The following is a 25,261-nucleotide window of genomic DNA, read 5'->3' on the forward strand; positions in this document are numbered from 1 at the left end:
TGGGTGTGAGGGTCCCATTGAGATACAAGGTGGGTGCAGCGCTGGCCATCAAGCTGGTGTGTCAGGCTCAAAATGAAACCAATACTCTAACTCTACAGAGGGCACTGCCTGGTGCATGACTACGCTGGGAGCTTTTCTGGTTTTTTCTTCCTTCTAGTGCGTCTACATGTCACTTTTCTGTGTTTTCATGTTCTTGCGTTTAAAACAAGGAAACGAATGAACCATTTTTTTCTGGAGGGAGGATGCAAGAAAATAAACTGAAATTTTAGGAGCCTAGGAAGCAGGGTCACCGGGGCAGAAAGAATGTTGAAAACACCCACTCCGAAATGACTCAGGGATGTGTCAGCTTCAGCACATCAACAGCCCAGGAAGAGGCGCGGCTCCGCATCTGATACCCCCAGGCAGACACCTGCCCAAAGGCTTCTGACCCAGCACAGTTCAAGGGAGGCTTAACTCTTAAGATCGAAAGGGGGTTTCAAGAAATCTGCCTCCAACTCACAGCAAACTCTGGGGAAGGGGTGTGTGAAAAAGTTAGCTGAGGGATGTGTTTGCAAACTCATTGCTCTATACATTATATAGTAACCAAAATTTTCCAGGTGGGTCATCCAACCTGAGTACACCCGTATTTAAATACACTCCTGCCCATCAGTAGGAATGACCTGATCAGGTGACCTCATCTTCTATTTGGATAACATCAAGACTGGAAAATAAGAACATACTGTCCCACGAGAGACACGTGAATTCATTAAAAAGCAATACACAGCAGGCAAATTAGACCATCCTCTGAACAGTTCCTCTCTTTTCCCCTGCTTCCTCTCCTCCCTTCTCTTTTCCCTTTTCCTTCTTCCTTTTCTCCTTCCACCTCCTTTTTTTCTTCCCTCCTCTTCCTTCAACAAACAAGTACTGAACATCTCTTGCGTGGCAAGCACTCCCCCAGGTGAGGGGGGCACTCAATGTCTATGAGTCGTAGCCCCTGTCCTCAGAGAAATCAACATGGAAATAGATCAATGACAATTGCGTTATGATATGGTAAGCACTTTGGCTGCCAATAGCTGAGAGGAGAAAGAGGAATTTTTATGGAGAAGTTGACATGTGTGCTGGTTCTTGAAAGATGAGTAGGAGTTCGGCAAGCAGAAAAAAAGGGGGAAGAGGAGGGGTGGAGGTGGGGGAAAGGGTATTCCAGGGAGAGACTACAGCACGATGCTTTCTGGGTCTGTGTACATGTGTGCTTACTGTGACCTGGCACAGCGCCGCTGCAGAACAAACATGATTGATCTAAATGTGACATAAAGACACAGTGTGGACTTGGGAGTCAGACCTACTGTGTCCAATTACGCTTTGTCTCTTGCTGGTCGTAGGACCTAGGGCAAGCTGACCCACCTCCCCGAGCCTTTGTCGTCTCCTCTTCACAGTGGAGGTGCACCAGCTCACGGGTAGCGTGAAGTTTGGATGCAGTCGTGTCCGGGATGCAGTAGCACAGTGCCGGATGCCAGTAAGCACATGGTGGGTGGCACGTAGGAGGTGGATGCTGGGTGCCATAAGGATGTAAGGGTCATTCGTAAACTCTGAAATAATATCAAACTGTAATGGGAGTGGCATTTGGATTGTTTGCTCCCCGGAAGGCTTGTCTGACTGCAGTCTCCTCGGTAAATATTTAAAAGTGGTTGCTTGGTATCCAGACTCTGAGATGGGGAGTCTCCGAGGAAATGCTGGGGAGCAGAGGGCAGAGGGCTCTCTGTACGCTGATCTAAAGAGGGCTACTGTTTGAGCTGACATGGAATCAGGAGGGGGGCTGGGGAGACTAGAAAGAGGGCCGGGATTAGAACTAAGTGATGGCCTGCTCTTATTAAACAGGAGCAAAATGAAGGCCGTGCTGGGGAGAGGCTCAGACATGCCTGTATTCTCCTCAGCGTTAGCAATGACCATCCCCATGTTAGTTACTGGTACTTCAGTTAACATTGGCCGTTTGGGCTAAACTCGCCTTATATAGAGTTGGGGATACTGAGGTTCATTTTGGGAGAGAGACTTCTTTCTGATCACATAGGTAACCCCCCTGTTCCAAGATATCTACCCTTGAATCTGGCGTGATGCTATTTCTCTCCTTATCGTTTCTAAGTCTCTGTTTTCCCATCTGAAAGATGGTAATAATAGTATCTGTCTCTTGTGGGTTGTTATAAGGATATGGATCAAAAGTGCTGAGCAGGATGCTGGCATGTGGGCAGGGCTCAGCGTTATTTTTATTACTTCCTTCCCTTTTGACCTGATTCCTGCTGAGTGTCGAATGAGCGCCTGACATGGTGCCTTGTGTGGCAACTTTAAAATAGCTGATTACATAATTCTCTCCTAAATCAGAAACGATTTTGTACTTGTAGAGAAGTAGTAGCAGGAGCTAAGAGTTTAAGAGAAACTTATGGGAGAAACACTTCAAATTGAGAATGACAGCTGAATATTACGCACTTACTAAGTGCCAGGCACTGGTCCAAGCAATTTACGTATAGTCACTCAGTCCTCACAGCAACCCTATGAAGTAGGTATTATGACCTCCTATTTTGCAGATGAGGAAATCAAAGCACAGAGGGGTTAATTAATTGCCTGAGGTCACACAGCTAGTAAGTAATGGAATTCAAACCTACACAGTCTGGATACAGAAACTCTACTATTGACTTCTCATCAACCATTTTTTTGTTCCTGTCAAAATTATTTATTAAAAAAATTTAATGATAGCTCATTTCAACTATTAGAATGCTGTATTTTTAGTAGAAACACCAGTTGAGACCTGTGACTTGTCTGCTGACCAGAGAAGCTGAGGACCACTTGCATGACCATGGGATCAATAAATATTCTTGATGATGAGAAAATAGGAAGTGAAATGAAAAATGAAGGCCAGTTATCACTATTTGCAAGGCAAAAGGGACAGCCTCTCTCAGGGCAAAGTGTGTGTGCAGGAGAGGCGTCATTGTCAAACTCTGCTCCCAATATTCCTTCTGAGTCAAATAGAATCATATTTTCTGCTTCTTTTCTGTAAACTGGGACTAATACCTGCTGTACCCAGCAGCGTCTAGGGAAGATAAAATAAGACAGTGTGACTCACTGCAGCATCATTCACAATAGCCAAGATGTGGAAACAACATATGTGTCTGTCAATGGATGAATATATAAAGAGGATGTGGTAGAAAGAAAGAAAGAAAGAAAGAAAGAAACGAAGGAAGGAAGGAAAGAAGGAAGAAAAGGAATATATATATATATATTTTTTTTTATTTTCATTTTTTTCGCGGTACATGGGCCTCTCACTGTTGTGGCCTCTCCCGTTACGGAGCACAGGCTCCGGACGCGCAGGCCAAGCGGCCATGGCCCACGGGCCCAGCCGCTCCGTGACATGTGAGATCTTCCTGGACCGGGGCACGAACCCACGTGCCCTGCATCGGCAGGCAGACTCCCAACCACTGCGCCACCAGGGAAGCCCGAAAAGGAATATTATATATAAAGGAATATTACTCAGCCACGAGAAAGAAGGAAATCCTGTTATTTGTGACAACATGGATGGACCTTGAGGACATTCTGCTAGGTGAAATAAGTCAGAGAAAGACAAATACTGTATGATATCATTTATATGTGGAATCTAAAAAAGATGAACTCATAGAGGCAGAGACTAGGATGGTGGTTACCAGGGACTAGGGGAAAGGGGGAGAGGTTGGCCGGAGGGTACGAACTTGCAGTTATAAGATGAATAAGTTCTGGTGATCTAATGTACAGCATAGTGATGATAGTTAAATAATACAGAAACTATATATATATAAATGGTATTATGTATAAATATATATATTTTATATATATATATATAAATGGTATTATATGCTTGAAAGTTGCTAAGAAAGCATCTTAAATGTTCTCACCACAAAAAAGAAACGGTAGCTAAGTGCCAGGCTGCAGGCGTTAGCTAATGCCGTGCTGGTAATCATTTTGCAATATATAAGTGTATTAAATCGACACAGTGTGCACCTTAAACTTATGTAATGTTATACGTCAATTGTATATTTCAATAAAGCTGGGGAAAAAAAGACAACGAGAGTACTGGGCAGAGAGATCTCATAATGGTAATCAGAGCTGGCCAGGGAGGGACTGGCTTCTCTGACCATCTCCAACAGGCTCTCAGGACTCTTCCTCCTTCTCTCCCCATCTCACCCCAAATCTTCCAGTTCCCCCTTTCCTAAAGCATCTTGCCCTTAGCTCACAGGGATCGTCGTTCGAGGACCACGGTGTGCCAGGGAGTTGCATTTTAGCGGAGGCATTTTGAAGACTGAAAAGGCATGAGGCCAGCAGGATGGCCAGTTTCTGATGTTTGCTCCTTTCGGGTGACTGCTTTCCAACCTGATAAACTGTCAAACATTTTCACAGGTAAAAGGCCACTTCTCGGGCTTCCCAGGTGGCGCAGTGGTTGAGAGTCCGCCTGCTGATTCAGGGGACGCGGGTTCGTGCCCCGGTCCGGGAGGATCCCACATGCCGCGGAGCGGCTGGGCCCGTGAGCCATGGTCGCTGGTCCTGCGCGTCCGGAGCCTATGGTCTGCAGTGGGAGAGGCCACAACAGTGAGAGGCCCGCGTACCGCAAAAAAAAAAAGAAAAAAAAAAGAAAAAAAAAGAAAAAAAAAAGGTCACTTTTCCCTACTGACAGAATCTATGCAAAATGACTGCCGGTTTGTCTCATTAGCAAGGGGCCTATCAGTGTGAGGTAGGGGAGGCAGAGGACAGATGCTGTGATGGATTCCTCACTGTCTTACCTGAGTCCTCAGAGGGCCGAAGAAGCTTGGGGACTGACAGCACGGATCCTCGTGCCCATCCACTTTTTAAACACCTGGTTGCCCACCATTCATTCCAGGGGCAACAGTGGAGAATGGATCTACATAAGGAAATTTGCTGAAGCCTCATTTCCTCTCTGAAACTGTTCCTGACACTCTTGGAGAGAGTCGAGGATTTTCTGCCAGTGGTGGCTGGCACTAAGGTGAACAACTGTCTGACTGCCGAAGGTTGAGGATTTCCCAGGAAATCCTGGATTTTCAGTGCTAACACTGGGCCAGTTCCAGGGAAACCGGGATAGTTGGTCACCCTGGATGGGACTGACTTTGCAAGTTTGCCACAGCCAGTTGTGAGCATACACAAATGACTGAGTCACATCCTGGGCCTATTAGATCAGAATCATTGAGATATAGGTATATACTAGGTATAGGAATTTTAAAAACAATTCTAATGTGCAACCAAGGTTGAGAACCGTGGGTCTGATAAAAATTAGGAACTTTCCCATTGACATCCCAGTGAATGAGGAAGACAACTTAAAAAATATATACACTGAGGGCTGTACAAGTAAGAAATCCTAGACTTTATCCAAGGAGCAAAAGATAAAGGGAAGAGGTTTATCATAGATTCTTAGGGTAGAAATTCAACCAAGCATTTTCCAAAGTGAGTGACATGGAACACTGAAGGTATTAAAGCCCATTAGTTTCCAACTGGGAAAGGAGTTCCTTTTAATGGATAAAGAAGATGTGGCACATATATACAATGGAATGTTAGCCATAAAAACAAACGAAATTGAGTTATTTGTAGTGAGATGGACGGACCTAGAGTCTGTCGTACAGCGTGAAGTAAGTCAGAAAGAGAAAAACAAATACTGTGTGCTAACACATATATATGGAATAAAAAAAAAAAAAGATGGTTCTGAAGAACCTAGGGGCAAGACAGGAATAAAGATGCAGACCTACTAGAGAATGGACTTGAGGACATGGGGAGGGGGAAGGGTAAGCTGGGACAAAGTGAGAGAGTGGCATGGACATATATACACTACCAAATGTAAGATAGATAGCTAGTGGGAAGCAGCTGCATAGCACAGGGAGATCAGCTCGGTGCTTTGTGACCGCCTAGAGGGGTGGGATAGGGAGGGTGGGAGGGAGGGAGACGCAAGAGGGGGGAGGTATGGGGATATATGTATATGTATAGCTGATTCACTTTGTTATAAAGCAGACACTAACACACCATTGTAAAGCAATTATACTCCAATAAAGATGTTAAAAAAATTAAATAAAATAAAATTCTCTCTAGATTCTTCTGAGTAGTCAGTCTTTGCCAGGTAATAGTATGTCTTTCACACTCCTCCAGTCTAGGGGTTGACAAACTGTAGGCTGGGGCCAAATCCAGCCCATCACCTGTTTTTGTAAGTAAAGTTTTATTGGAACATAGCCAACCCACTCATATACATTTGGTCAGTGGTTGCTTCCACACTACCGTGGCAGAACTGAGTAGTTGCAACAAAGGTTGTGTGGTCCAGAAAGCCTCAAATAGTTACTTTGCAAACACCTTCTCTATTTCATGCAAAAGGTCTTTTTATCAGAAAACAGGTGACAGGATCTGAGCCTTTGGCTGGTAATAGTATTTAGTTCGCATGTAATACACTCACTTTCTGTATTAACATCAACTGATATTGGTTTTCCATTTATGGTACTAATACAAAGTTTCTTTTTAAGATAAATTTGTGTCAAAAAGATGAGTGGATTTAAAGAAAATAGTTACTAGAATTATTAGTACAACATGTGGCACATGTATCTGGCAATGTTCAAGAAGGTCACACTTAAGTCTGAAGTCTGGGAAACATTATTCAATGTATCCAATTCCCTCATTTTACAGATAAACTGAGGCTTGGTGGTTAAGTCATCTGCGCAGGGTCACTTACTTGCTTATGGAAAAAACTGGACTCCTCTCTCTCAGGACAATGTTCTTTCACCTCTAACTGGTCACTCATTTGTACTTTGAAACCAGTTAGCACGAATGCAAAGTATTGCACTATTTAAAGTCAATAAACTGAATTCAGCCGGAAAATATCCTGGTGACATTTCCACAGATACGTTTAGTAGTCACTGATGGGCAATTTGAAACACAATCGAGGGGTCATTCGTATCTTTAAACATGAATCTTGGGTAATTAGTGGCATATTGTTTAATTAAGTTGATCGCTTCTTGGGCATGGTTTCCTTGAAACAATACATTTGATTAAAAGTCTTGTTTTTTTTGGTTTTAAATCAAAATCTACGTAAATGCTTGTCAGAGCAAAAAGTTAATGGTCACGGTGGTCTCACTGATAACAAAGCTGAATCTGCTGTTCTTAGATCCTAGTCTCACTTGGATCAGCTCTTGAAGTCTGTTAGCCAAGGATGTAGACAAGATAGCTAGGAAAGCGTGTTAGGAAACCTTTGAAAGGTGCTGAGAATACAGGGAGCTCTTCGCTGCTGTTTATTCACCCTTTCAGAGATGCAGTTATGAAGTGACAGGTATGACTATTAGTAGTTCGGCCATCATTCTAAATGGGTACAAATATTTGCATCATTCGTCAAATAAGGCTGAAAATAGACAAAACATCCCCTTGGATCAGGTCTCAATATGATATATGCTTACATATGCTGTGTGTTCTGAAAAATAAGTGAAACTTTTTAGATTAAAAAAGTGATCTTTCTCCTAAATTTGGGGTTATTTTTATGTTGGCATTTTAAGAACACCTTTTAATGAAGATTGGTATAGTTAGGTCATTTTCCAGAGAGACAAGTTTCCTTAGGCTATGCTGTCTGGGTTATACATGTCAATGTGATATTTACCATCAGAGGTGACTATGGGGTTGAGACTTGACCTTAAGGACATGTGGACTTAAAGACTCTTCAAGGTGGTGTGTACCGTTGTTTCCAAAGTTACTGGCAGTACACTCAGAAACGCAAACAATGTGATGGGCCTACCATGCCCTGAGCTCTGGTAGAGGGCGATTTATTGGGGCAGCCCTTTTGGGGGCTACACCCAGAGGAGAGGTGAGCAGATTGACTCCTGATTATTTCACTCATGATTATGTCTTTCCAGATGAGCACTGTTCATCTAGGCAGGAAAACCAGTAGCTTAGCAGCCCTGTTACTGGGTATTTCTGCAGGGAGGCCCTTTGCATTCTGGCCATCAGAACTTATGAGCTAACAGCCTTTTGGGGGAAAACCACCGCCTCTCAGTTGTCATCAACAGGAGGACAAGGGTCAAGCTTCAAGATGCGTTGGCTTTTACCCTGTGACAAGAGAGGCAAATCAGTGTGAGGGAGAGCCTAGACCAGAGGGGCAGGGATGCATCATCGCTGGTGGAAATTCAGCCGAATAAAGACATTATGGGGACATCTGCCCACTAGCCCAGCTTTCCCATTTAAGGTCTGTGTCTCATGAAGTGGATCTCAACCAACCAGGAGCTATTTGCCTCCCTGAGGACATTTGGCAATGTCCAGAGACATTTTTGCTTGTCACAAATAGGGGAGTGTTAGTGGTGTCTAGTCATAGAGGCCAAGGATTCTGCTAAACATCCCACAGGGCACAGAACAGCCCCTCACAGCAAAGAATTATCTGGTTGCAAGTGCCAATAGTGCTAAAATCTGATATGTGAAGGGTCTACAGCCCTGATCTAATGGCTATAACAGTTCTGTCAACATGTTACTTGAAGGTGTTGAGAAGGCTGAGCTTCTAGTGGTAAATGGTACATAGGTACTGACTAAAGCAAGGTCCCCAGTCACAAAGAACGCATCGCTGTGGTTACCTAAAAGGGAGGATTAGAAGTGGACCATGGTGTCTTTCTCTCTTTGATTTGATTTCAAAGGAACCCAGATGACAAATCTGAAAGATGAGTAGTGGGATAAGGTAACTAGGAGGAAGAATTTGAGTTAAAGTGGGTCCAAAGGGAGAAGTCTGTCATCACCCCCTGCCTCTTTGTCTGCATCACATCCTCACTGGCAGCCCCAGTTGGCTCATTCTTGGGGGCCCTTCAGTACTGTGTTGGGCTGGACAACTCAGAATTTCTTCTAGAGGCAGAATAATATGCATTGTCTTGAAACCAGACTTTGTGTCCTGGGGAAAATGTCTGCTTTGAGGTTGTCCACTGATTGTTTGGGGCATTAGAGACCTCTGAAGAGGGTTACACCTCTAGATATCCAATGACTGCTGTACTGCCTCAACAAAAGTTGAGGGAAAGGTGGTGATGGGGAGGTGACGACTATTTCTCAACTGTGAAAGGAACCATGCCTTCAAGAGTTATGAAAAATGAAGCACTTTTCTCATTGGAAAAGAATTATCCATTTCCTTCTTCTATTGCCAAAGGCTGGTGTTTTTTTTTCTTTTCTTTTCTTTTGTTTTTTGCCAATTCGCTGAGAGTATGAACTTGGGATTCATCGCTTACAGGAAGAAAGGAAGCTAGTGTACTCTGGCATCCTCCAGAGTCAATGATAACTGGGCAGATGGAAGTGAAAAGTGAAAATATTGGGGGCTGAGCTGAGCCGTTACAGCATGGAATAGTGCCGTGTAGTAGGACATAACCAACAGTATGTGAACAAGTTCAGATTTGCTGAAAAGGAAACAAGGTGAAAGAGCTAAATTTGCTTTGAGCAAGTTTTTGTCTCCTCCAGAATCAAAACAATGAATGTTATTCTTCCCCTGGTAAGAGAGTTGCAATGTGCATTGGATCCAAACTTATTAATTATTTCTTTAAAATTCTTCTTAACATTTTTATCTTCCTTTTCATTCCCACCACAATCCAAACCTCCATCACTGAAAGGGTGAATTCGTTTACTGCCTTCCCATCTGACCTTCAAATCTTCATTCTCTTTCTATTTCAGTCCATCCAATAGTAGTCATAGTCATTGAAGTAGTAACATTAATAAAAACAATAGTTATAAGAAAGCAATACTGATAAAGCAATGTTGCCCATCCCTAACGATAGGTAAGGTCCACCTTGGCCACAGTGATATTCAAAGAGGTAGGCATATACCTCAGCCAATCAGAATTGTCCCTGGCATTGTATGTATAGATGCTTAGAGAAAACTCATTTCCTTGGGGTAGTTAATCTGGAGTTACGTGAGGCCATGGGACTCTCTGTGGTGCCTGAACTACCTGTGGCCAGGCCTCCCTCTCATCAACTCCTTTTGCCTCCCCCATCACTGAAAAGAAAAAGTTCATTTTCAGTAGGAGAGAATAAGGCTAGGACATGGAAAGAAAAAGAGTGTGTGAGAGAGAGAGAGAGAGAGAGGAAAGAACGCTAGCTGACAAGATGGTTTCCCAGCCCTGGAGATGAATCATGATCCATCACTATCCCCTTCACCTTTGCCAGTGATTGGTCGAGGATGGGCTTTTGACCAATTCTGGCCAATGAGATAGAAAGGGATGTCTGCCTGGGCGTTCCCAAAAGATGTTTCTTACTGATAGGGGACTGGTACAGGAGGAGAAAGACATTTTTTTTCTCCATCCCCTTCCTTCCTCCTTGTGACCCTATCATGTGAGATTACTAACTTGAACACACACATGGCCATTATCTTGCATCCAGGAGGGGAGATGTTGCCAGTACCTCAAGGGTGGCAGAATGGAAAGGCAGACATAGCCTGAGTCCTTAATGACGTGACTGAACTGCTGAACCAGCCCTAGAGTGCCCTCCTTTCAGATTCCTGTTAGGGTTAATCATTAAGGGGTGGGATAGGGAGGGTGGGAGGGAGGGAGACGCAAGAGGGAAGAGATATGGGAACATATGTATATGTATAACTGATTCACTTTGTCATAAAGCAGAAACTAACACACCATTGTAAAGCAATTATACCCCAATAAAGATGTTAAAAAAAAAAAGTCTTTGTTATTTAAGCCACTGTGAGTCCCGTAGTCTGTGAACAAATACATACTAACTTAAAGACAAAACAGACAAAAAACAGAATTTATACACACAAATAACCTCAATCCCAGACTTCTCTCTTGAGTTCCAGATCCAGCTACCTGCTAGGCATTAAACCCAGGTGGAACACAGAAATCTCAGACTCAACAGATCCCCAAACCAAACTCATCCTCTCACCTTGCAAACTTTGCCTCATCCCCCGGGTGCGTCATCATCATCCACTTGCGTGCACAAGCCAGTTACCTTGGAGCCCCTCTGTAGGCTTTCTTGTCCCTCACCTCCCATATCCTGTCAGTCAGCCAGTTATGTCGATTTGACCCTCCGATCTGTCCTCGTCTCTCCAATCCCATCGTCACTGTTTTAGTTGGGGGCAGGGGTTCATCATCTTTCTCCAGGCTCTCAAGTGCTTTACTTGGAAGTGCTGACTTTCAAGTGCTTTACTTGCCTTTGGTCATGTTTCTCTCCAGACCTTTCTCCACCAGCTTCCAGCATGGTCCATCCAAAGGGCAGTGCTTACCTTGTCATCCCCTTGTCTGAGATCGATTAGGGCTTCTCTACTGCCTAAGGTAGTGGTTCTCAAAATGTGGTGCCTAGACCGGCAGCATCAGCATCACCAGGGAACTTGTCAGAGATACAGATTCTCAGGCCCCACCATAGAGTGTCTACTGAATCAGATGCTCTGCTGATGGGGCCCAGCTCTCTGTTTAAATAAGCCTTCCAAAGGAATCTGTTGTGCAAAGTTTAAAAACCACTACTAGCTTAAGGCAATAAAGCGCAATTTCCTTGGTGTAATGGGTTGAATAGTGTCCCCTATTCACGTCTACTCAGAACCTCAGAATGTGACCTTATTTGGAAGTAGAGCCTTTGCAGATGTAATTAGTTAAGGATCTCAAGATGAGCTCAGGACTTCCCTGGTGGCACAGTGGTTAAGAATCCACCGGCCAATGCAGGGGTCACGGGTTCGAGCCCTGGTCCAGGAAGATCTCACATGCCGCAGAGCAACTAAGCCCATGCGCCACAACTACTGAGCCTCTGAGCCACAACTATTGAGCCCACGTGCCACAACTACTGAAGCCCACGCGCCTAGAGCCTGTGCTCCGCAACAAGAGAAGCCACTGCAATGAGAAGCCCATGCACTGCAACGAAGAGTAGCCCCCGCTAGAGGCAACTAGAGAAAGCCCACCTGCAGCAACAAAGACCCAATGCAGCCAAAGATAAATAAATAAATAAGGAAAGAACGCCAAACCTCTACAGGTGGTTTAAAACAAAAGAAAGATGAGCTCATTCTGGACTTAGGGAGGGTCCTAATGCCAATGACTGGTGTCCTTAGAAGAAGAGGAGAAAGCATAGAGACACATAGGGAAGAAGGCCCTGTGAAAATGGAGGCAGAAATTAGGGTTATCCTGCCAGGAGCCAAGGAATGCAGTGCCCCAGGGCCACCAGAGTCTGAAAGAGGCAAGAAAGGATTCTTCCCTAGAGCCTTCAGAGGGAGTGTGGCCCTGCTAACATGCTGATTTCAAAGTCCCTAGACTCTAGAACTTTTGGAGAATAAATTTCCATTGTTTGAAGCCCCCCAGTTTGTGGTAGTTTGCACAGCAGCCCTAGGAAACCAATATACATTGCATGGCATGCAAGGGACTTCGGGTCTCAACCCTGTGCTCCTGTCTAGTCTTGTCTCCTTTCTCTGTCCCTGCTCATCGATCTTTCTATCAAAAATACGTATGGAACGCCTGTTATGTGTCAAGCCCCAGAGCTACAGCGGTGAGTAAGACACAGTGTCTGCCTCCAGAAGCTCACAGCCTGGGGGACAGGGTAGCAGCTGCCCAGGCAATTGCTGTATGATGTGCTGAGTGCTTTGGCAGGGCTAGAGCTCAACTCACCAGCAGCACCAGCCTTCCTGGACCTCTCTGTGCTCCTGCATCACAAAGAATGCCTTTCTCCACTCTAGAAACCCTATTCTACTCTCACTTCTCCCACAGGGCATCATTCCCTCCTCTGTCCAACTTTTGAACCTTGTTACCGTGGACACGTTTCTATTAGTGTGTCCACCACACGTCATTATAATTATTTATTTGTGTGCCTCCTGACCAGACTGTGAGCTATTTTGAGGGCGTGGACTGTGCTCATTTATCTTATTCCTCTTTTTATCTCCAGAACCTCAAACAGCACCTGGATTCTGGTAGTTTCTCTAAAAGAATATGTCGAGCTGGCTGAGAGGACGGAGAGTGGCTCCCTGCCTTTCTGCCGCCAGTTCACTGTGCAGCTCTGAGATGGGAGGCAGGAGAGTGTGCGGCCTGGTCTGGGGTGGAGGAAGGAGCAGGAAGGGGTAGTTCTCTGGGTTGCATTTGGTGTAAGAAGCCCAGGAGGAGGGCATGGTGCTAAGAAGGCTTGAAATGCCATGGTCAGGGCATGTGGGCAGGCTGAGGGGTGGGGATGGTTTGTGGTCAGAGCAAGGGCACAGCTCTAGTGAGGCCTGTGGGAGGCTTTTGCTTCAACATTGGTTCTCAAACACTAAGGAACATCAGAATCTCCTGGAGGGCTTTTTCAGCGGCAATTGCTGGGCACTACCCCCAGAGTTTCTGATTCAGTAGATCTGGGGGTGGGGAGCTGATCATTTGCAATCCTAACAAAAGCCTAGGCGATACTAAACGATGCTGGTCTGGGGGCCACATTTGGGACTATTGCACTGAGGAATACCTGATAGTAGACCCATGCTTCTACATTAGGACCACAGCTCTCAGAACTGCGCACAGTCTAGCAAGCACTTGAAAAATGTCTGTTATTACCATCATCTTCATCATTTCAAAAGGCCCTTTTAAACCTACAGTGGTGCCCACCTTTGCTGGGCCTTTGGATTCATGTTGCCGAGCTGTAGAGCAGAGTTGCCCAGGTGCGCTGGGTTACGCTGGAATCCATCCCCTACACGAAGTGACCCTGGGTTCCTATAACTAGAGTTCTTGGGTCAAGTTTTCAGTTTGCATGTTCTTCCTTCTGTCAGTGGTTTTGTCCTTGCCAGCCTTTTCCCCCCACCTCTTTAAAATGACTGCTTTTAATCTATTAGAGCCAAGAAATCTCCACAGCCCAGATCGTGTAATTGTGCCAAAAAATGTAGCTAGACTTTAAGTGGGGGAGTTGTCATTAAATAGAGAAGGTGTGCTTTAGTGCGTGTCATGTGTTCACATCAGAAGCCATTTTTGTTTCCTCTTATGGATAGTGGTCATATGAAGGACTAACTTTCTGGGACAAAAGGTTTCCTGATAGGAGAGATACTACTGCATGGTCTAGGCTGGTTTCTGCTTGGGGTTCACTGTGATTCTTTGAGTTTGAGGATCACGGTTGAGTGTACACTCTTGGTTAAAGCTGTGCTTACTTCTTTTTTTTTTTTTTTTTTTTTTTTTGCAATACGCGGGCCTCTCACTGCTGTGGCCTCTTCCGCCGCGGAGCACAGGCTCCGGACGTGCAGGCTCAGCGGCCACGGCTCACGGGCCCAGCCGCTCCGCGGCACGTGGGATCCTCCTGGACCGGGGCACGAACCTGTGTCCCCTGCATCGGCAGGCGGACCCCCAACCACTGCGCCAGGGAGGCCCCAAGCCGTGCTTACTTTTGTCTCAAATTCCCAAACGCATTCTCACCTGTCTCTAGAGCCTCCCTTCTTTTCTCAGGAATCTGGACCTGGTCCCCACCTGTCATGTAGCTCCTAGGTATTCCCGATCCACCTTCTTCTGAACTTGCTGGTTCGGAACTCCTGCTACAAGTCCCAAACTAGTCTCCATTTCAGACAATATTTGTGTTGGCTAAATATTACCACAAGTGAGTCATAAACGTGGCATGTTGACAAACACTGTGGCAGATCGCTGAGCAGATGGTCTAACATTTACAAGTTGGTTTTCATTTACCGACCCTCAGAATGACATCAGCGGTGTGCTGAGCTAGTCTTGTCCGGATCGTGGTGTGCAGTTCACTGTTTCTCAAACTCTGTGCTCATTAGCATCACCTGGGGAGCACTTAGAAATCCCAACGCCCAGGCCAACGACCCGACTAATTAATTCAGACTCTCTAGGGGTGGGACTCAGGCATCAGTGGTTTTTAGAACTCCCCAGGTGACTCCAACACCCAGCCAAGTTTAAGAACTTGTTCCCCAGTCCATTGCTTCTCAGACTTCAACGTGCATGGGAATCACTTGAGGATCTTGTTAAAATGTAGATTCTGATTCAGTAGGTCTGAGTGGGCCTGAGATTCTGCATTTCTAAAAGCACCCAGGCCACGTGGATGTTGCTGCTAGCCCAGGGTCCATACTATGAGTAACAAGGCGGCAGTCCTTTCTAGCACCTGTGCAGTAGTCTGGAAAACAATTTCCAGAAATCAACAGTCCTCTTGAGTTTGTGATTATTTCCACATTTATCCATGGCACCCCTAGATCTTGCTTCCTGTCTATGACTCTGCTACCTATAGCCACACTCTTATGGCAAAGTCATCTCACTCTTTGTGTCAATATTCTATTTTCCTCTAGATGGTGATTCTCTTGAAAACAATTCACACAGTAGAGTAGAAGAGTCATCTGGCTGAACGTAAGTTTTTTCCTGTGGATCTATTTTTCTGTCTCTGCACAGAGCTCACTGAGCACAGGGACATGGCCTCCAGGCTAAGCAAACTCTGAACACTGTGTTTCAGCAAATGATAATATCCAAGTATCCGTTATTACTGCTCCAAATAGGTTAGGCACAAACACTATGTCTTGAGTTCAAAAAATGATGGCAAAAGGATTGGAGGAAAGCGAAAAAAAAGTAATTTTTCAGTTTTCAGAATTGGCTAGGATTCCATATCAGAGTACCTTGGAAAATGTAATTTCCTGGCCAACATTCTATTGGCTTTAGAGCAATATCTGTCAAACAGTTATCTGTGGACTCTGGTTTGTGGACATGTTTTTGGGAATTCAACCTTCCTAGTAGGCTTTTTATATAGTGTCTTTAGTGCTGATGGTAACTAATATATAAAAACAAATATAAAGCATCCTGTGTCATGAGGATGAGCAGGGGCTAGCATGTGACTTCAATGCCTGCATTTGTGTTTCTATTTAAAAAGCATGCCAAATAGCCGTACTTTAATTGTTACAAGCTCATGGTGAAAGAACAGAGAACAGAGGGAGGTTTAATATAAAAAGCCTGCATTTTAGCCAAGAGAAGGCCCAATTGTCTTACAGAGAGTCATACAAACAAAAGTTTCTCAGTAGTTTGGATACAGAAACGTGACAGGAGAGCTAAGAAGTCACACACTGCATCATATTTTAGACACGCTGCAACTCAGAAAAACCACATTATAGCAATCTGCGCCATTTTTACATTTAATCTCAGCAAAATAACATTATCTGTTACACTAAATCAATAACATACTTTTGCACATCATGGACTTGAATTTTACTAGCATTTAGTTTGCAAATTTGTTTTGGTTGTGTAGTTGCTTTAAAACTATAAACATCGTAGTTTTAAGTTTGTACACATTCAAGTCATTGTCTGATGCAGTAATTTGTCCTTTAAAAAGGTTTTGCATTTACTCATCTAGAAGCACAGTCTTAGAACATATTCATTCTTTATGCACATGTTAAATTCCACTAATATTTTCTACAGTGTCACAGGGGCATGGTGTAGGATCATGTACTCTGTTCCAGTACACCATTAAGCGGACACTGTTGGGAAGGGAAGCTGAGTTTCTAAATTACATTTTTACCTTAGCTGCAAATATTATAACAAACATTTTCTAGGGAAAAATTTCCCTGCCTGGAAGTAATGCCTGATGGTGACATTTTCAGACCAGAGGATTGTAGACGGTCCAGTATAACAAGTCACTGGTGAGTAATATGGGCCCATGAGAAAGCCTGGTCATACCTATGATTTGGAGGGAAAATAAAGTGCTTACAGGCTGATGGAACTCTGGCTCTCCACTCCCTGATGGGTGGCTGAGAGGCTGCACGGCTGCCAAGGGTTGGGCCTGCCCTTCGTACAACGGTTGCCTGCCTTCTGACAGGGAGTAAGATTGGCTCTGCGGATTCAAAAAAGAAATACATAAAATGCTAGACCACTCACACAAGCCCGCTGCCCCTTTCAAGGGGTGACTTTCAAGGGGTGAAAACATCCTCTTAAGCTGCTAAACCAGGAGCCAATGATTTTTCCTGAGGTCCTCTGCATGGTTCACAAGTATTTTATTTTATCTATTAAAAAAAATTTTTTTTTCTTTTGGCTGCGCTGCATGGCTTGCAGAATCTTAGTTCCCTGACCAGGGATCAAACCCATGACCCCTGCCCTGGAAGCTTGGAGTCCAAACCACTGGACCACCACGAAGCCCAGGCAGGATCAGAAATATTTTATTTTATTATTTAAAAAAATTTTTCCAGGATCAGAAGTATTTTAAAAGTAGGTTTCAGTTTCTCTGAAAGATAATCTAAATGGAAGCTTCGTAACCTTGGCTAGTATGAAAATGCTACTTACAGATGATTTTAAAAATAATGCCTCTTTGAAGAAAACGCTTGTAGGTTTGCCACCATCTGAGCACAAGTTTGATTTAGAGCAAAGGAGAAAATCTTATTAACAAAGTTCTAGTTTACAGAAGATTTTGGAGTTTTATTCTCTTTGCTCCTAGTGTACACACAATAAATCCGTCTTCCTGTGGGAAGCCACATTAGGTGCAACAAAACCTTATTAAAATTCTTATTGCCATAGCTTTAAATATACCTTTTTCACTGTAAAAAAAAAAAAAAAATCAAGATTTAACTCTGACCTGCCTTATGCATAGTTAGCTCCAAATGGTAGTATTTTTGTCAGTTTTTAGCCATTAATAGTTTATAGACATGCTATTCACATGAGCCTAGACATTTCAGAAGAAAAGTAAAATATTAAATCCATTCCGTGAGTATTTGCAAATATCTGGTCATTTGGTGCTGTTTAGAAAAAATACTGGGATATTTTCACCTTTCAATCCAAGTTGTATAGGTTTATGAGAATACTTGTATCTTTATCTACTGATATTTGCAACATGAGCCTGTATTCCCAAAACACCGATGGGCACAGTCTATGAAACTTTGTGCAGCTTTGCTGCAAACTAACATCTTTAGTCATATATTCCTTAAATACTATTTTAACTGCTTGCTCTCTGCAAGCACCGTTTACCACCTTGTTTTAAATACTTCTCTTTCACGTCTCCAAAGAGATTTCTGACTAATGGAGAAAAAATATATTCCAAATGCATTTTGAAAGCATGGTTTGCCGTTGTGAAAACCAACAATTAGGAGTGATCACAATGATAAAGTATAAAAGTATCAATCATGATTTCATAGTTTAAATTTCTCCACATGCTAACCAAAATTAGAACTTGGTTTGATTCCCGAAAGCAATAAATACTTACATGGCGATTGCCCATTTTCTTTCTTTCAGAGATAGTTGTTCTGTATTTCATTAAGAGATCAGTTCTCCTACAGGCCAAGTTTATAATGGTTTTCCCAGGGCATAATATCTCTTGAGTTTAATAAGTAACCGTTGGCATTGCATTTGAATACATTGTTGGGGATGGGTAGGGAGTGGCAGCAGCTACAAATGATCTTAACCTGCCCACGCTGCCTTGGTTGGCCATCTTTTAAAACTAAAATATTTATTAATAAATCGAGTGTTGGCTTTGCAAGTTGAATATCTTATTCACAGCTAAAGGGCTAAAACTTTCTCACTCCTGGATTATTGAAAGAGTTATTATTTTTTATTTTAGGTGTTCATTTAAAATTTTATACCTTTAGGAGCTTCCCTGGTGGTCCAGTGGTTAAGACTCTGTACTCCCAAAGCAGGAGATTTGGGTTCGATCCCTGGCCAGGGAACCAAGATCCCGCAAGCCGCATGGTGCGACCAAAAAAAAAAAAAGTGTACGTTTTCACTAAGATTTTATACCTTGGAGTGATAAAAGCATTAACCAAACAAGACTGAAAAATCTTCTTATTTTACTAACATCACCCTTATTATTACAAAGGATCTTTTTGAAGGCTACATTGAGTTATGCTAACATCATTTTTATAATTTAGCTAGTTTCTAAATTTAAAAAGTAATATGTGCAGATGGTACATTTTTTCCCCCTAATAATATGAAGAGGTACCATGAAAATTAAGCTTACTGACCACTCAGTCCTTGCCCTCTGAGGTTTGAGTCCTTCCAGAAATGGTATGCATACACAGCCATGTTTATCTGTCTATCTGCCTAGCTATCTTTGGTATGCTTTTTTTCAACAAATGGGTTGGTACATTGCCTTCTATGCCATGCCTTCTGGGCTTCATATACTAAATAGATACAAGACATTGGCACATTTCTTTTTCGGTGGCCGCATGTTCGTCTGCTATGGGTATGAACCAAAGCTTATTTAATCAAGGTCATTTAGGTTATTTTGGTCTTTTGAATGACTATCTTCGTTTATGCATCTTTGCATATGTGTGCATGTTTATCTGTAGAATAAAATCTAAGAATGCAATAGCTGGCCAAAATGTATATGCTGTAAAATTCTGAGAGATGTTGCCAAGTTGTCCTATACACAGACATAAAAATGCTGAACGACTTTCAAAGGCCAGCTGACCCACGAGGCTGACTTTCAAAAGACAAAGTGTATACCTTCCTACAGTAATATGCCAGTACTCCTTTCTCCACATAATGGCCAACACTGAAGATTTTCAAACTTTTTCATTTCTGCCAATTTCAAAGATAAAGAATGGTTATCGCACTGTTTAATTTACATTCCTTTCCTTTGATATTCTTAAAATTATATATCCCGATCCTTAAAAGCTATTTGCATGAATTCTACTGTGGTCTGCTTGTTTATGTCCTTTATTTTTGAGTTATTAGTTTTTTCATTATATACTTGTAATAATATATATAATAAAATCCAGGTCTTTGTCAAGCATAACAGTTATAATTCCCCAATTTATCTTTTGTCTCTGTTGATGTTTTCAGTGCATATATGTGTGTGAAGAAAGTGCTAGATATATTTAAATACATAAAAACTATCTTTTCTTCTTTGGCTTGCTTAGAAAAAGTCTCTGCATTAAGATGATTAAGACTTCTTGTACATTTTCTTCAAGTTTTTTTTTTTTAAAACGACATTTTTTAAGGTTTACGTCTTTGATTCATTTGGAATTGATTTTGATGTAGAATAAGGAAGAAATAGATTCAGCTTAGTTTTGGTTATTCAATCGATCCTAGATAGTTATTAATTAATCCATCTTTCCTCTTCTGGTCTAAGATACCATGCTTATTTTATGCCACCTTCCCATGTAACATAGTATGAAAATTCTTATAGGTTTATTACCTTCTGCTTATATATTTTCTTTTGTTCTTTAACCTTTATCTGGTGCGTCTCTTGGATGGGCTAATTGCTGGGACTACAACAGTGAACAAAAGGGATATGAATTTTCTCTTTTTGGAATGTACAGCCAAGTGGAGGAGATATACAAAGAACAAATCATTACGCATTGTTGTATGGGCTACGGAGAAACCAAACAGGATGCTGTGATGGAAGCTAAAGTGTGTGTGCATGAGCACGCTTGTGTGCATGAGAGTTTGTATAATTTACTTTAAATAGAGATAGAACTCTTCAAGGAGCTAACATTTAGGCTGTGAACCAAGGGATGAGAAGAAGGGCATCATTTGAAAGGAGAAAGTGTTCCAGGTCAGGTGTTTTAGTTTGTGCTACACCTCAGAAATAGGGCAGGGCTTTGCAAATGACAGGAAATGAAAGATGGCCAAAGAGATTGGAGTCCATTGTGTGCCAGGTGGGATGCTGGGTGCTGGAGATGCAGTGGTAAACAAGACACAGCTGTCCTCTGGGTACTGACAGTGGAATGGGGCGGAAGGAAAGGAGATATAAGTTAACAACGAACGCTTTGACCATTCATGAGTACTTTGCCTTTAGTGTCTAGTTTGCGTTCTATAGTTCACTACCTCCTTTTCCCAGCCCCAGAATTCTCAGGGCCTAGTCTTCCCTGCCCTATCTCCGTGCTGGCTCTGTGTCACTGACCCCTCCTAGAACCCTTGATCAGTGACAGTTTTCCTCCCTCCCTTCCTCTCCCACCCCAGGCTGTTGAAGCTCAAAGTTCAGGAGGAACAAGGGCAATTTGACGTGCGGTGCTCAGTGTGGAGATAAGTTCTGCCCAGTTATGGAACACCGGCAATTCATCAAGAAGAGATATGGTTTATGGCTCCAGGGAGGTGAAAGATAGAAAGCTTAGAGGCCAGGGAAGAAGCTGACACACCTTATTTTTCTAGATCACCACCACTACAGCCACCTCTCAATAATTTAAATGTACCCACAGTCAAGTTTGGATTTGACTGAAACAGAACTATTTCTGGTATCATCTCATCCTTTTCTCCTTCCCCGTGGGAGTGTGAGGAGGTGGCTGGGATAATTCCAAGCAACAGCAGCAAGGGGGAATTCCTATGACTCCAGGCCATTACTGGAAGGATGTCATAGCTGGAGGTCTGGAGGGCAGAAAAAGAACTGCCTAGGAAAGAAGAGCGAGCAGACTTGATGGAGGAAAAGAGGGCACAGGAGGGGTGATGGGAAGGGTTTAGGGATTTTATTTTTTTGGTATCTTTATAAATATTTAGTGATTCTAAATTATTACAGGTGCTGCATCTTTCTTTATTAGACTGGGCCTGTTTATTTACATCTCTTGGATTTTGGTGGTTCTCAAAGTGGTGATGCCAGGCAAAGTTCTAATCTCCTAACTTTATGTGTCTCAATCGCAAGTCAGAAATCAATCTTGCCAGAGAGTCTTTCCTTCTTAGCCCACCAAGGTTAAGTTTCTAACACTTCTTAAAAATGTTACTTATATATCTGTTGTGGGTTAAATTGTACCTCACCCCCACCCCCCAAAAAAAGACACACTGAGGTCCTAACCCTCAGTACCTCTGAATGTGACTTTATTTGGAAATAGGGTCTTTGCAGATGTAACCAAGCTAAGAGGAGATACTTAGGATGGGCCAGAACCCACTATAACTGGTGTTTTTATAAGAAGAGGAAAATGCCATACGAAGACTCCATCACACAGGGGAAGGCCTTGCAATGACAGAGACAGAGATTGGAGTGATTTAGCTGCAAGCCAAGGAACACCAGGGACTGATAGCCACCATCGGAAGCCAGGAAGAGGCAGGGCAGGATTCTCCCCTACAGATTTCAGAAGGAGAACAGCCCTGCCAACATGTTGACTTTGAACTTCTAGCCTCCAGAACCATGAGAGAATAAATTTCTGTTGTTTCAAGCTGCTCAGTTTGTGGCATTTTGTCATGGCAGCCCTAGGAAACTAATGCAACATCTCAAAAAACAAAACAATCTCATCAGTTGCTATGATTCTCAGAGCAAATACATTATGCTGGATAATTTGTATTTAATAAAACATCCATTTAGAAATACCCTGGTGAAAGCTCATATGATAATACAAACAAGTATTTCAGATTATACTGTAGCCATACAGTATTCAAAATAACAAAAATACACAGATGCTGATTTTCTAAATATAACCGTCAAGTTGAACACTTGCCTAATATCTATTTCTGCAGGGAGAATTAATAGTATTTTCTTTATTTAGTGTAATTTAATTAGAACCCAAAAATTATAGTTGATTTTTGGACTGATTTTTTTTTCTTTTTTTCTTTTTTGGCTGCATTGGGTCTTCGCTTCTGCGTGAGGGCTTTCTCTAGTTGTGGTAAGCAGGGGCTTCTTTTTGTTGCGGTGTATGGGCTTCTCATTGTGGTGGCTTCTCTTGTTGTGGAGCATGGACTCTAGGCACAAGGGCTTCAGTAGTTGTGGCTCGTGGGCTCTAGAGCACAGGCTTAGTAGTTGTGGCGCACGGGCTTAGTTGCTCCGTGGCATGTGGGATCTTCCCAGACCAGGATTGAACCCGTGTCCCCTGCATTGGCAGAAAGATTCTCAACCACTGCGCCACCAGGGAAGTCCCTGGACTGCTATTTTCTTCCACATAAACAAAAGCAAAAAAGTTAATATTTTGTCATGTTTGTTTATACTTTTTTTCTCTACATTAAATAATAAATGTAGGGCTTCCCTGGTGGCACAGTGGTTGGGAGTCCGCCTGCCGATGCAGGGGACGCGGGTTCGTGCCCCGGTCCGGGAGGATCCCACATGCCGCAGAGCGGCTGCGCCCGTGAGCCGTGGCCGCTGAGCCTGCGCGTCCGGAGCCTGTGCTCTGCAACTGGAAAGGCCACAACAGTGAGAGGCCCGCGTACTGCAAACAATAAATAAATAAATAAAATCAATTTTAAAATAATAAATGTAGATGCTAATAAATCTTGCTTAAGACAAAAATCTGCAGGAAATGATTATAGTTTCTGAAAACAACTGTATTTTCATACTCCAAATTTTTTTCAGTAGTAAAAACCCTGAAAGTAACACATCTCATCTTGTAAGCATAAAAGCAAAACTCTCACAGATCAAAATACCTTCTTAACTCACTGATTGGTTAACAAGGACTTATTGCGTATTTGCCACACGTAAGACATCATGCTAAGCTGCAGGGCATGTGAAAAATTTAGGACACAGTTCCCACAGCCAGATGCTTATGTTCTGGTTGGAGAAATAAAGCATCTACATAAGAGACAACACCTTGATTTAATGTAGCATTTTGTGGCAAAAAAAAACCCCAAACCAAAAAATAAACCGTAGCTCTGGGAGAGCAAAGACCTGAATTTTAGGCTGGTCTCTGGTACAACTATCAGAGTCACAGTCTCCAGTTCTTGGGTTTCAACTAAGTAAATGTAAGAGTTGGACTTCCTCTCTACATTTACTTCCAGACCTAAAATACTACGAACAGTTGGATTTAGGAAGGTATGTTGGGACTCTTTTGGTTGCAAGTGACTAAAAGTCTGATTAACAATAACTTAAACAAACAAGGAATAGTTAGCTTCAGGCATAGCTGGATCCAGCTACTCAAACTATATCCCCAGGATCCACTGTCCCTCTCCATTTCTCAGTTCTTCTTTCTCCCCGTTTAAAGGTATCCCCCTCTCACCGGCAAAAGGGCTGCCAGCGGATTCATATTTTCATCCTCCCAATTCCAAAGCTGTAGAAAAGAACACGAGAGCTTTTCCTTTCCTATAAGTTTCAGTGTATGTCCTGGTCCGATTCTCTGGCCCAAATTGAGACTCAGCACGCATCGGTGAACTGGCCACCGTAGCTGGAGGGAGGTTGTGAGGACTGGGTTTCCTGTCGCCTCTGGAGGTGAGCGTGGAGCCAAACCCCCCCAAACGACGAGGTCTGAGAGTGGGGGGGCTGGTCACCCAGAGAAAACTGGGGTGCTCTTAGTAAAAAAAAGGGTGGGGCTTCCCTGGTGGCACAGTGGTTGAGAGTCCGCCTGCCGATGCAGGGGACACGGGTTCGTGCCCCGGTCCGGGAAGATCCCACATGCCGCAGAGCGGCTGGGTCCGTGAGCCATGGCCGCTGAGCATGCGCGTCCGGAGCCTGGGCTCCGCAACGGGAGAGGCCGCAGCGGTGAGAGGCCTGCGTACCGCAAAAAAGTAAATAAATAAATAAAAATAAAAAGAGGGTGAATGGATGGTAGGCTGGCCAAAGCAAGAGATGTCCACTGCAGAAGGGCAAAAGGGAAGGCATAGTGGGAGTAAGAGAAGAGAAAGGAAAGGGGAAAAGGAGAAATTGTGAGAATGGGAGGAGGAGGTGGAAATAGTAGCCCAGAGTGTTTTAAAGCCTGTCAGAGGCTGAGAATTAACTGGAGCCACCAAAAGGGGAGCAGAGTGCCCTTCCCTTGGAACTTTCTCTTCCGGTACAGCTTTCTGTGCCTCCTCTTGGGTTGATCTGCCTGTGGTTGGCCACTGCCACCGGCACCTTCAACAGCTGCCCAGGTACCCGCACAGCATCGCTCTCCTGATGGCTCCATCCTGTAGACTCTGCCCCTGTGAGCTCTGCCTCAGTGCTGACTGGTTGACAGGGCTCCATTGTCAGTGCTTCTCTGAAGATGAAACGCCTTCGGTCTATACTGCAGGATTTCAGAACCCAGCACTCACTCATCAACATATATGTATCAGTCACTAAGTGAGGAATGTAATAGTGCTGTGCTAGGCACCACGGGGCAGAAGAAAGGAAGGTAAAAGACGGAGTGGTTGCCCTCCTGGAACTTAACACTTATCTGCAGAGGATAGATATTAAAAAGTACAGTTGAAAGCCAAGATATAATTGAGGTAGTAAATGACTATCGCAAAGGGATGAGGAAGACTTCCTGGGGGCATGAGCCTTACTCTGGGGGCTGTGACGTGGCAAGAATTTGAAGGGGGCGGGGGAAGGGCATGGGGGGACAGCACTGGTAGTGGTGAATGCTGTTTGGGGAATGATCAGGAGGCGACCAGGAGTGTGATATGTGGAGGGGACAGGGGGAGAGTTGAGGAGACCTTGGAAAGTTGATGTGGATGAGAATGGCTGCACTCGAATAGTAGCAAACGGAAAACTTGAAACCAAGGTTTCCAACGGGAGTGACTGGGACTCGGTGCCGACCTTTAGCAATAGGGCAACCAAGG

General features: G+C 43.6%; 1 protein-coding gene across 1 annotated transcript in view; it reads right to left on the reverse strand.

Annotated features, from left to right (window-relative positions):
* Positions 1-24,686, reverse strand: part of ANXA13 (annexin A13) — a 62,736-nt gene extending 38,050 nt beyond the window's left edge. Inside the window, exons 1-3 of the mRNA XM_033842879.2 lie at positions 24,576-24,686; positions 23,746-23,796; positions 16,617-16,739 (exon numbers count right to left, since the gene is read on the reverse strand). Of these exons, the coding sequence (XP_033698770.1) occupies positions 16,617-16,739; positions 23,746-23,796; positions 24,576-24,686 (285 nt within the window). The remainder of the gene's footprint in view (positions 1-16,616; positions 16,740-23,745; positions 23,797-24,575) is intronic.
* Positions 24,687-25,261: the final 575 nt, after the last annotated feature.

The sequence above is a fragment of the Tursiops truncatus genome, chromosome 17 (genome assembly GCF_011762595.2).
Source record: "Tursiops truncatus isolate mTurTru1 chromosome 17, mTurTru1.mat.Y, whole genome shotgun sequence".
Classification (NCBI taxonomy): Eukaryota; Metazoa; Chordata; class Mammalia; order Artiodactyla; family Delphinidae; genus Tursiops; species Tursiops truncatus.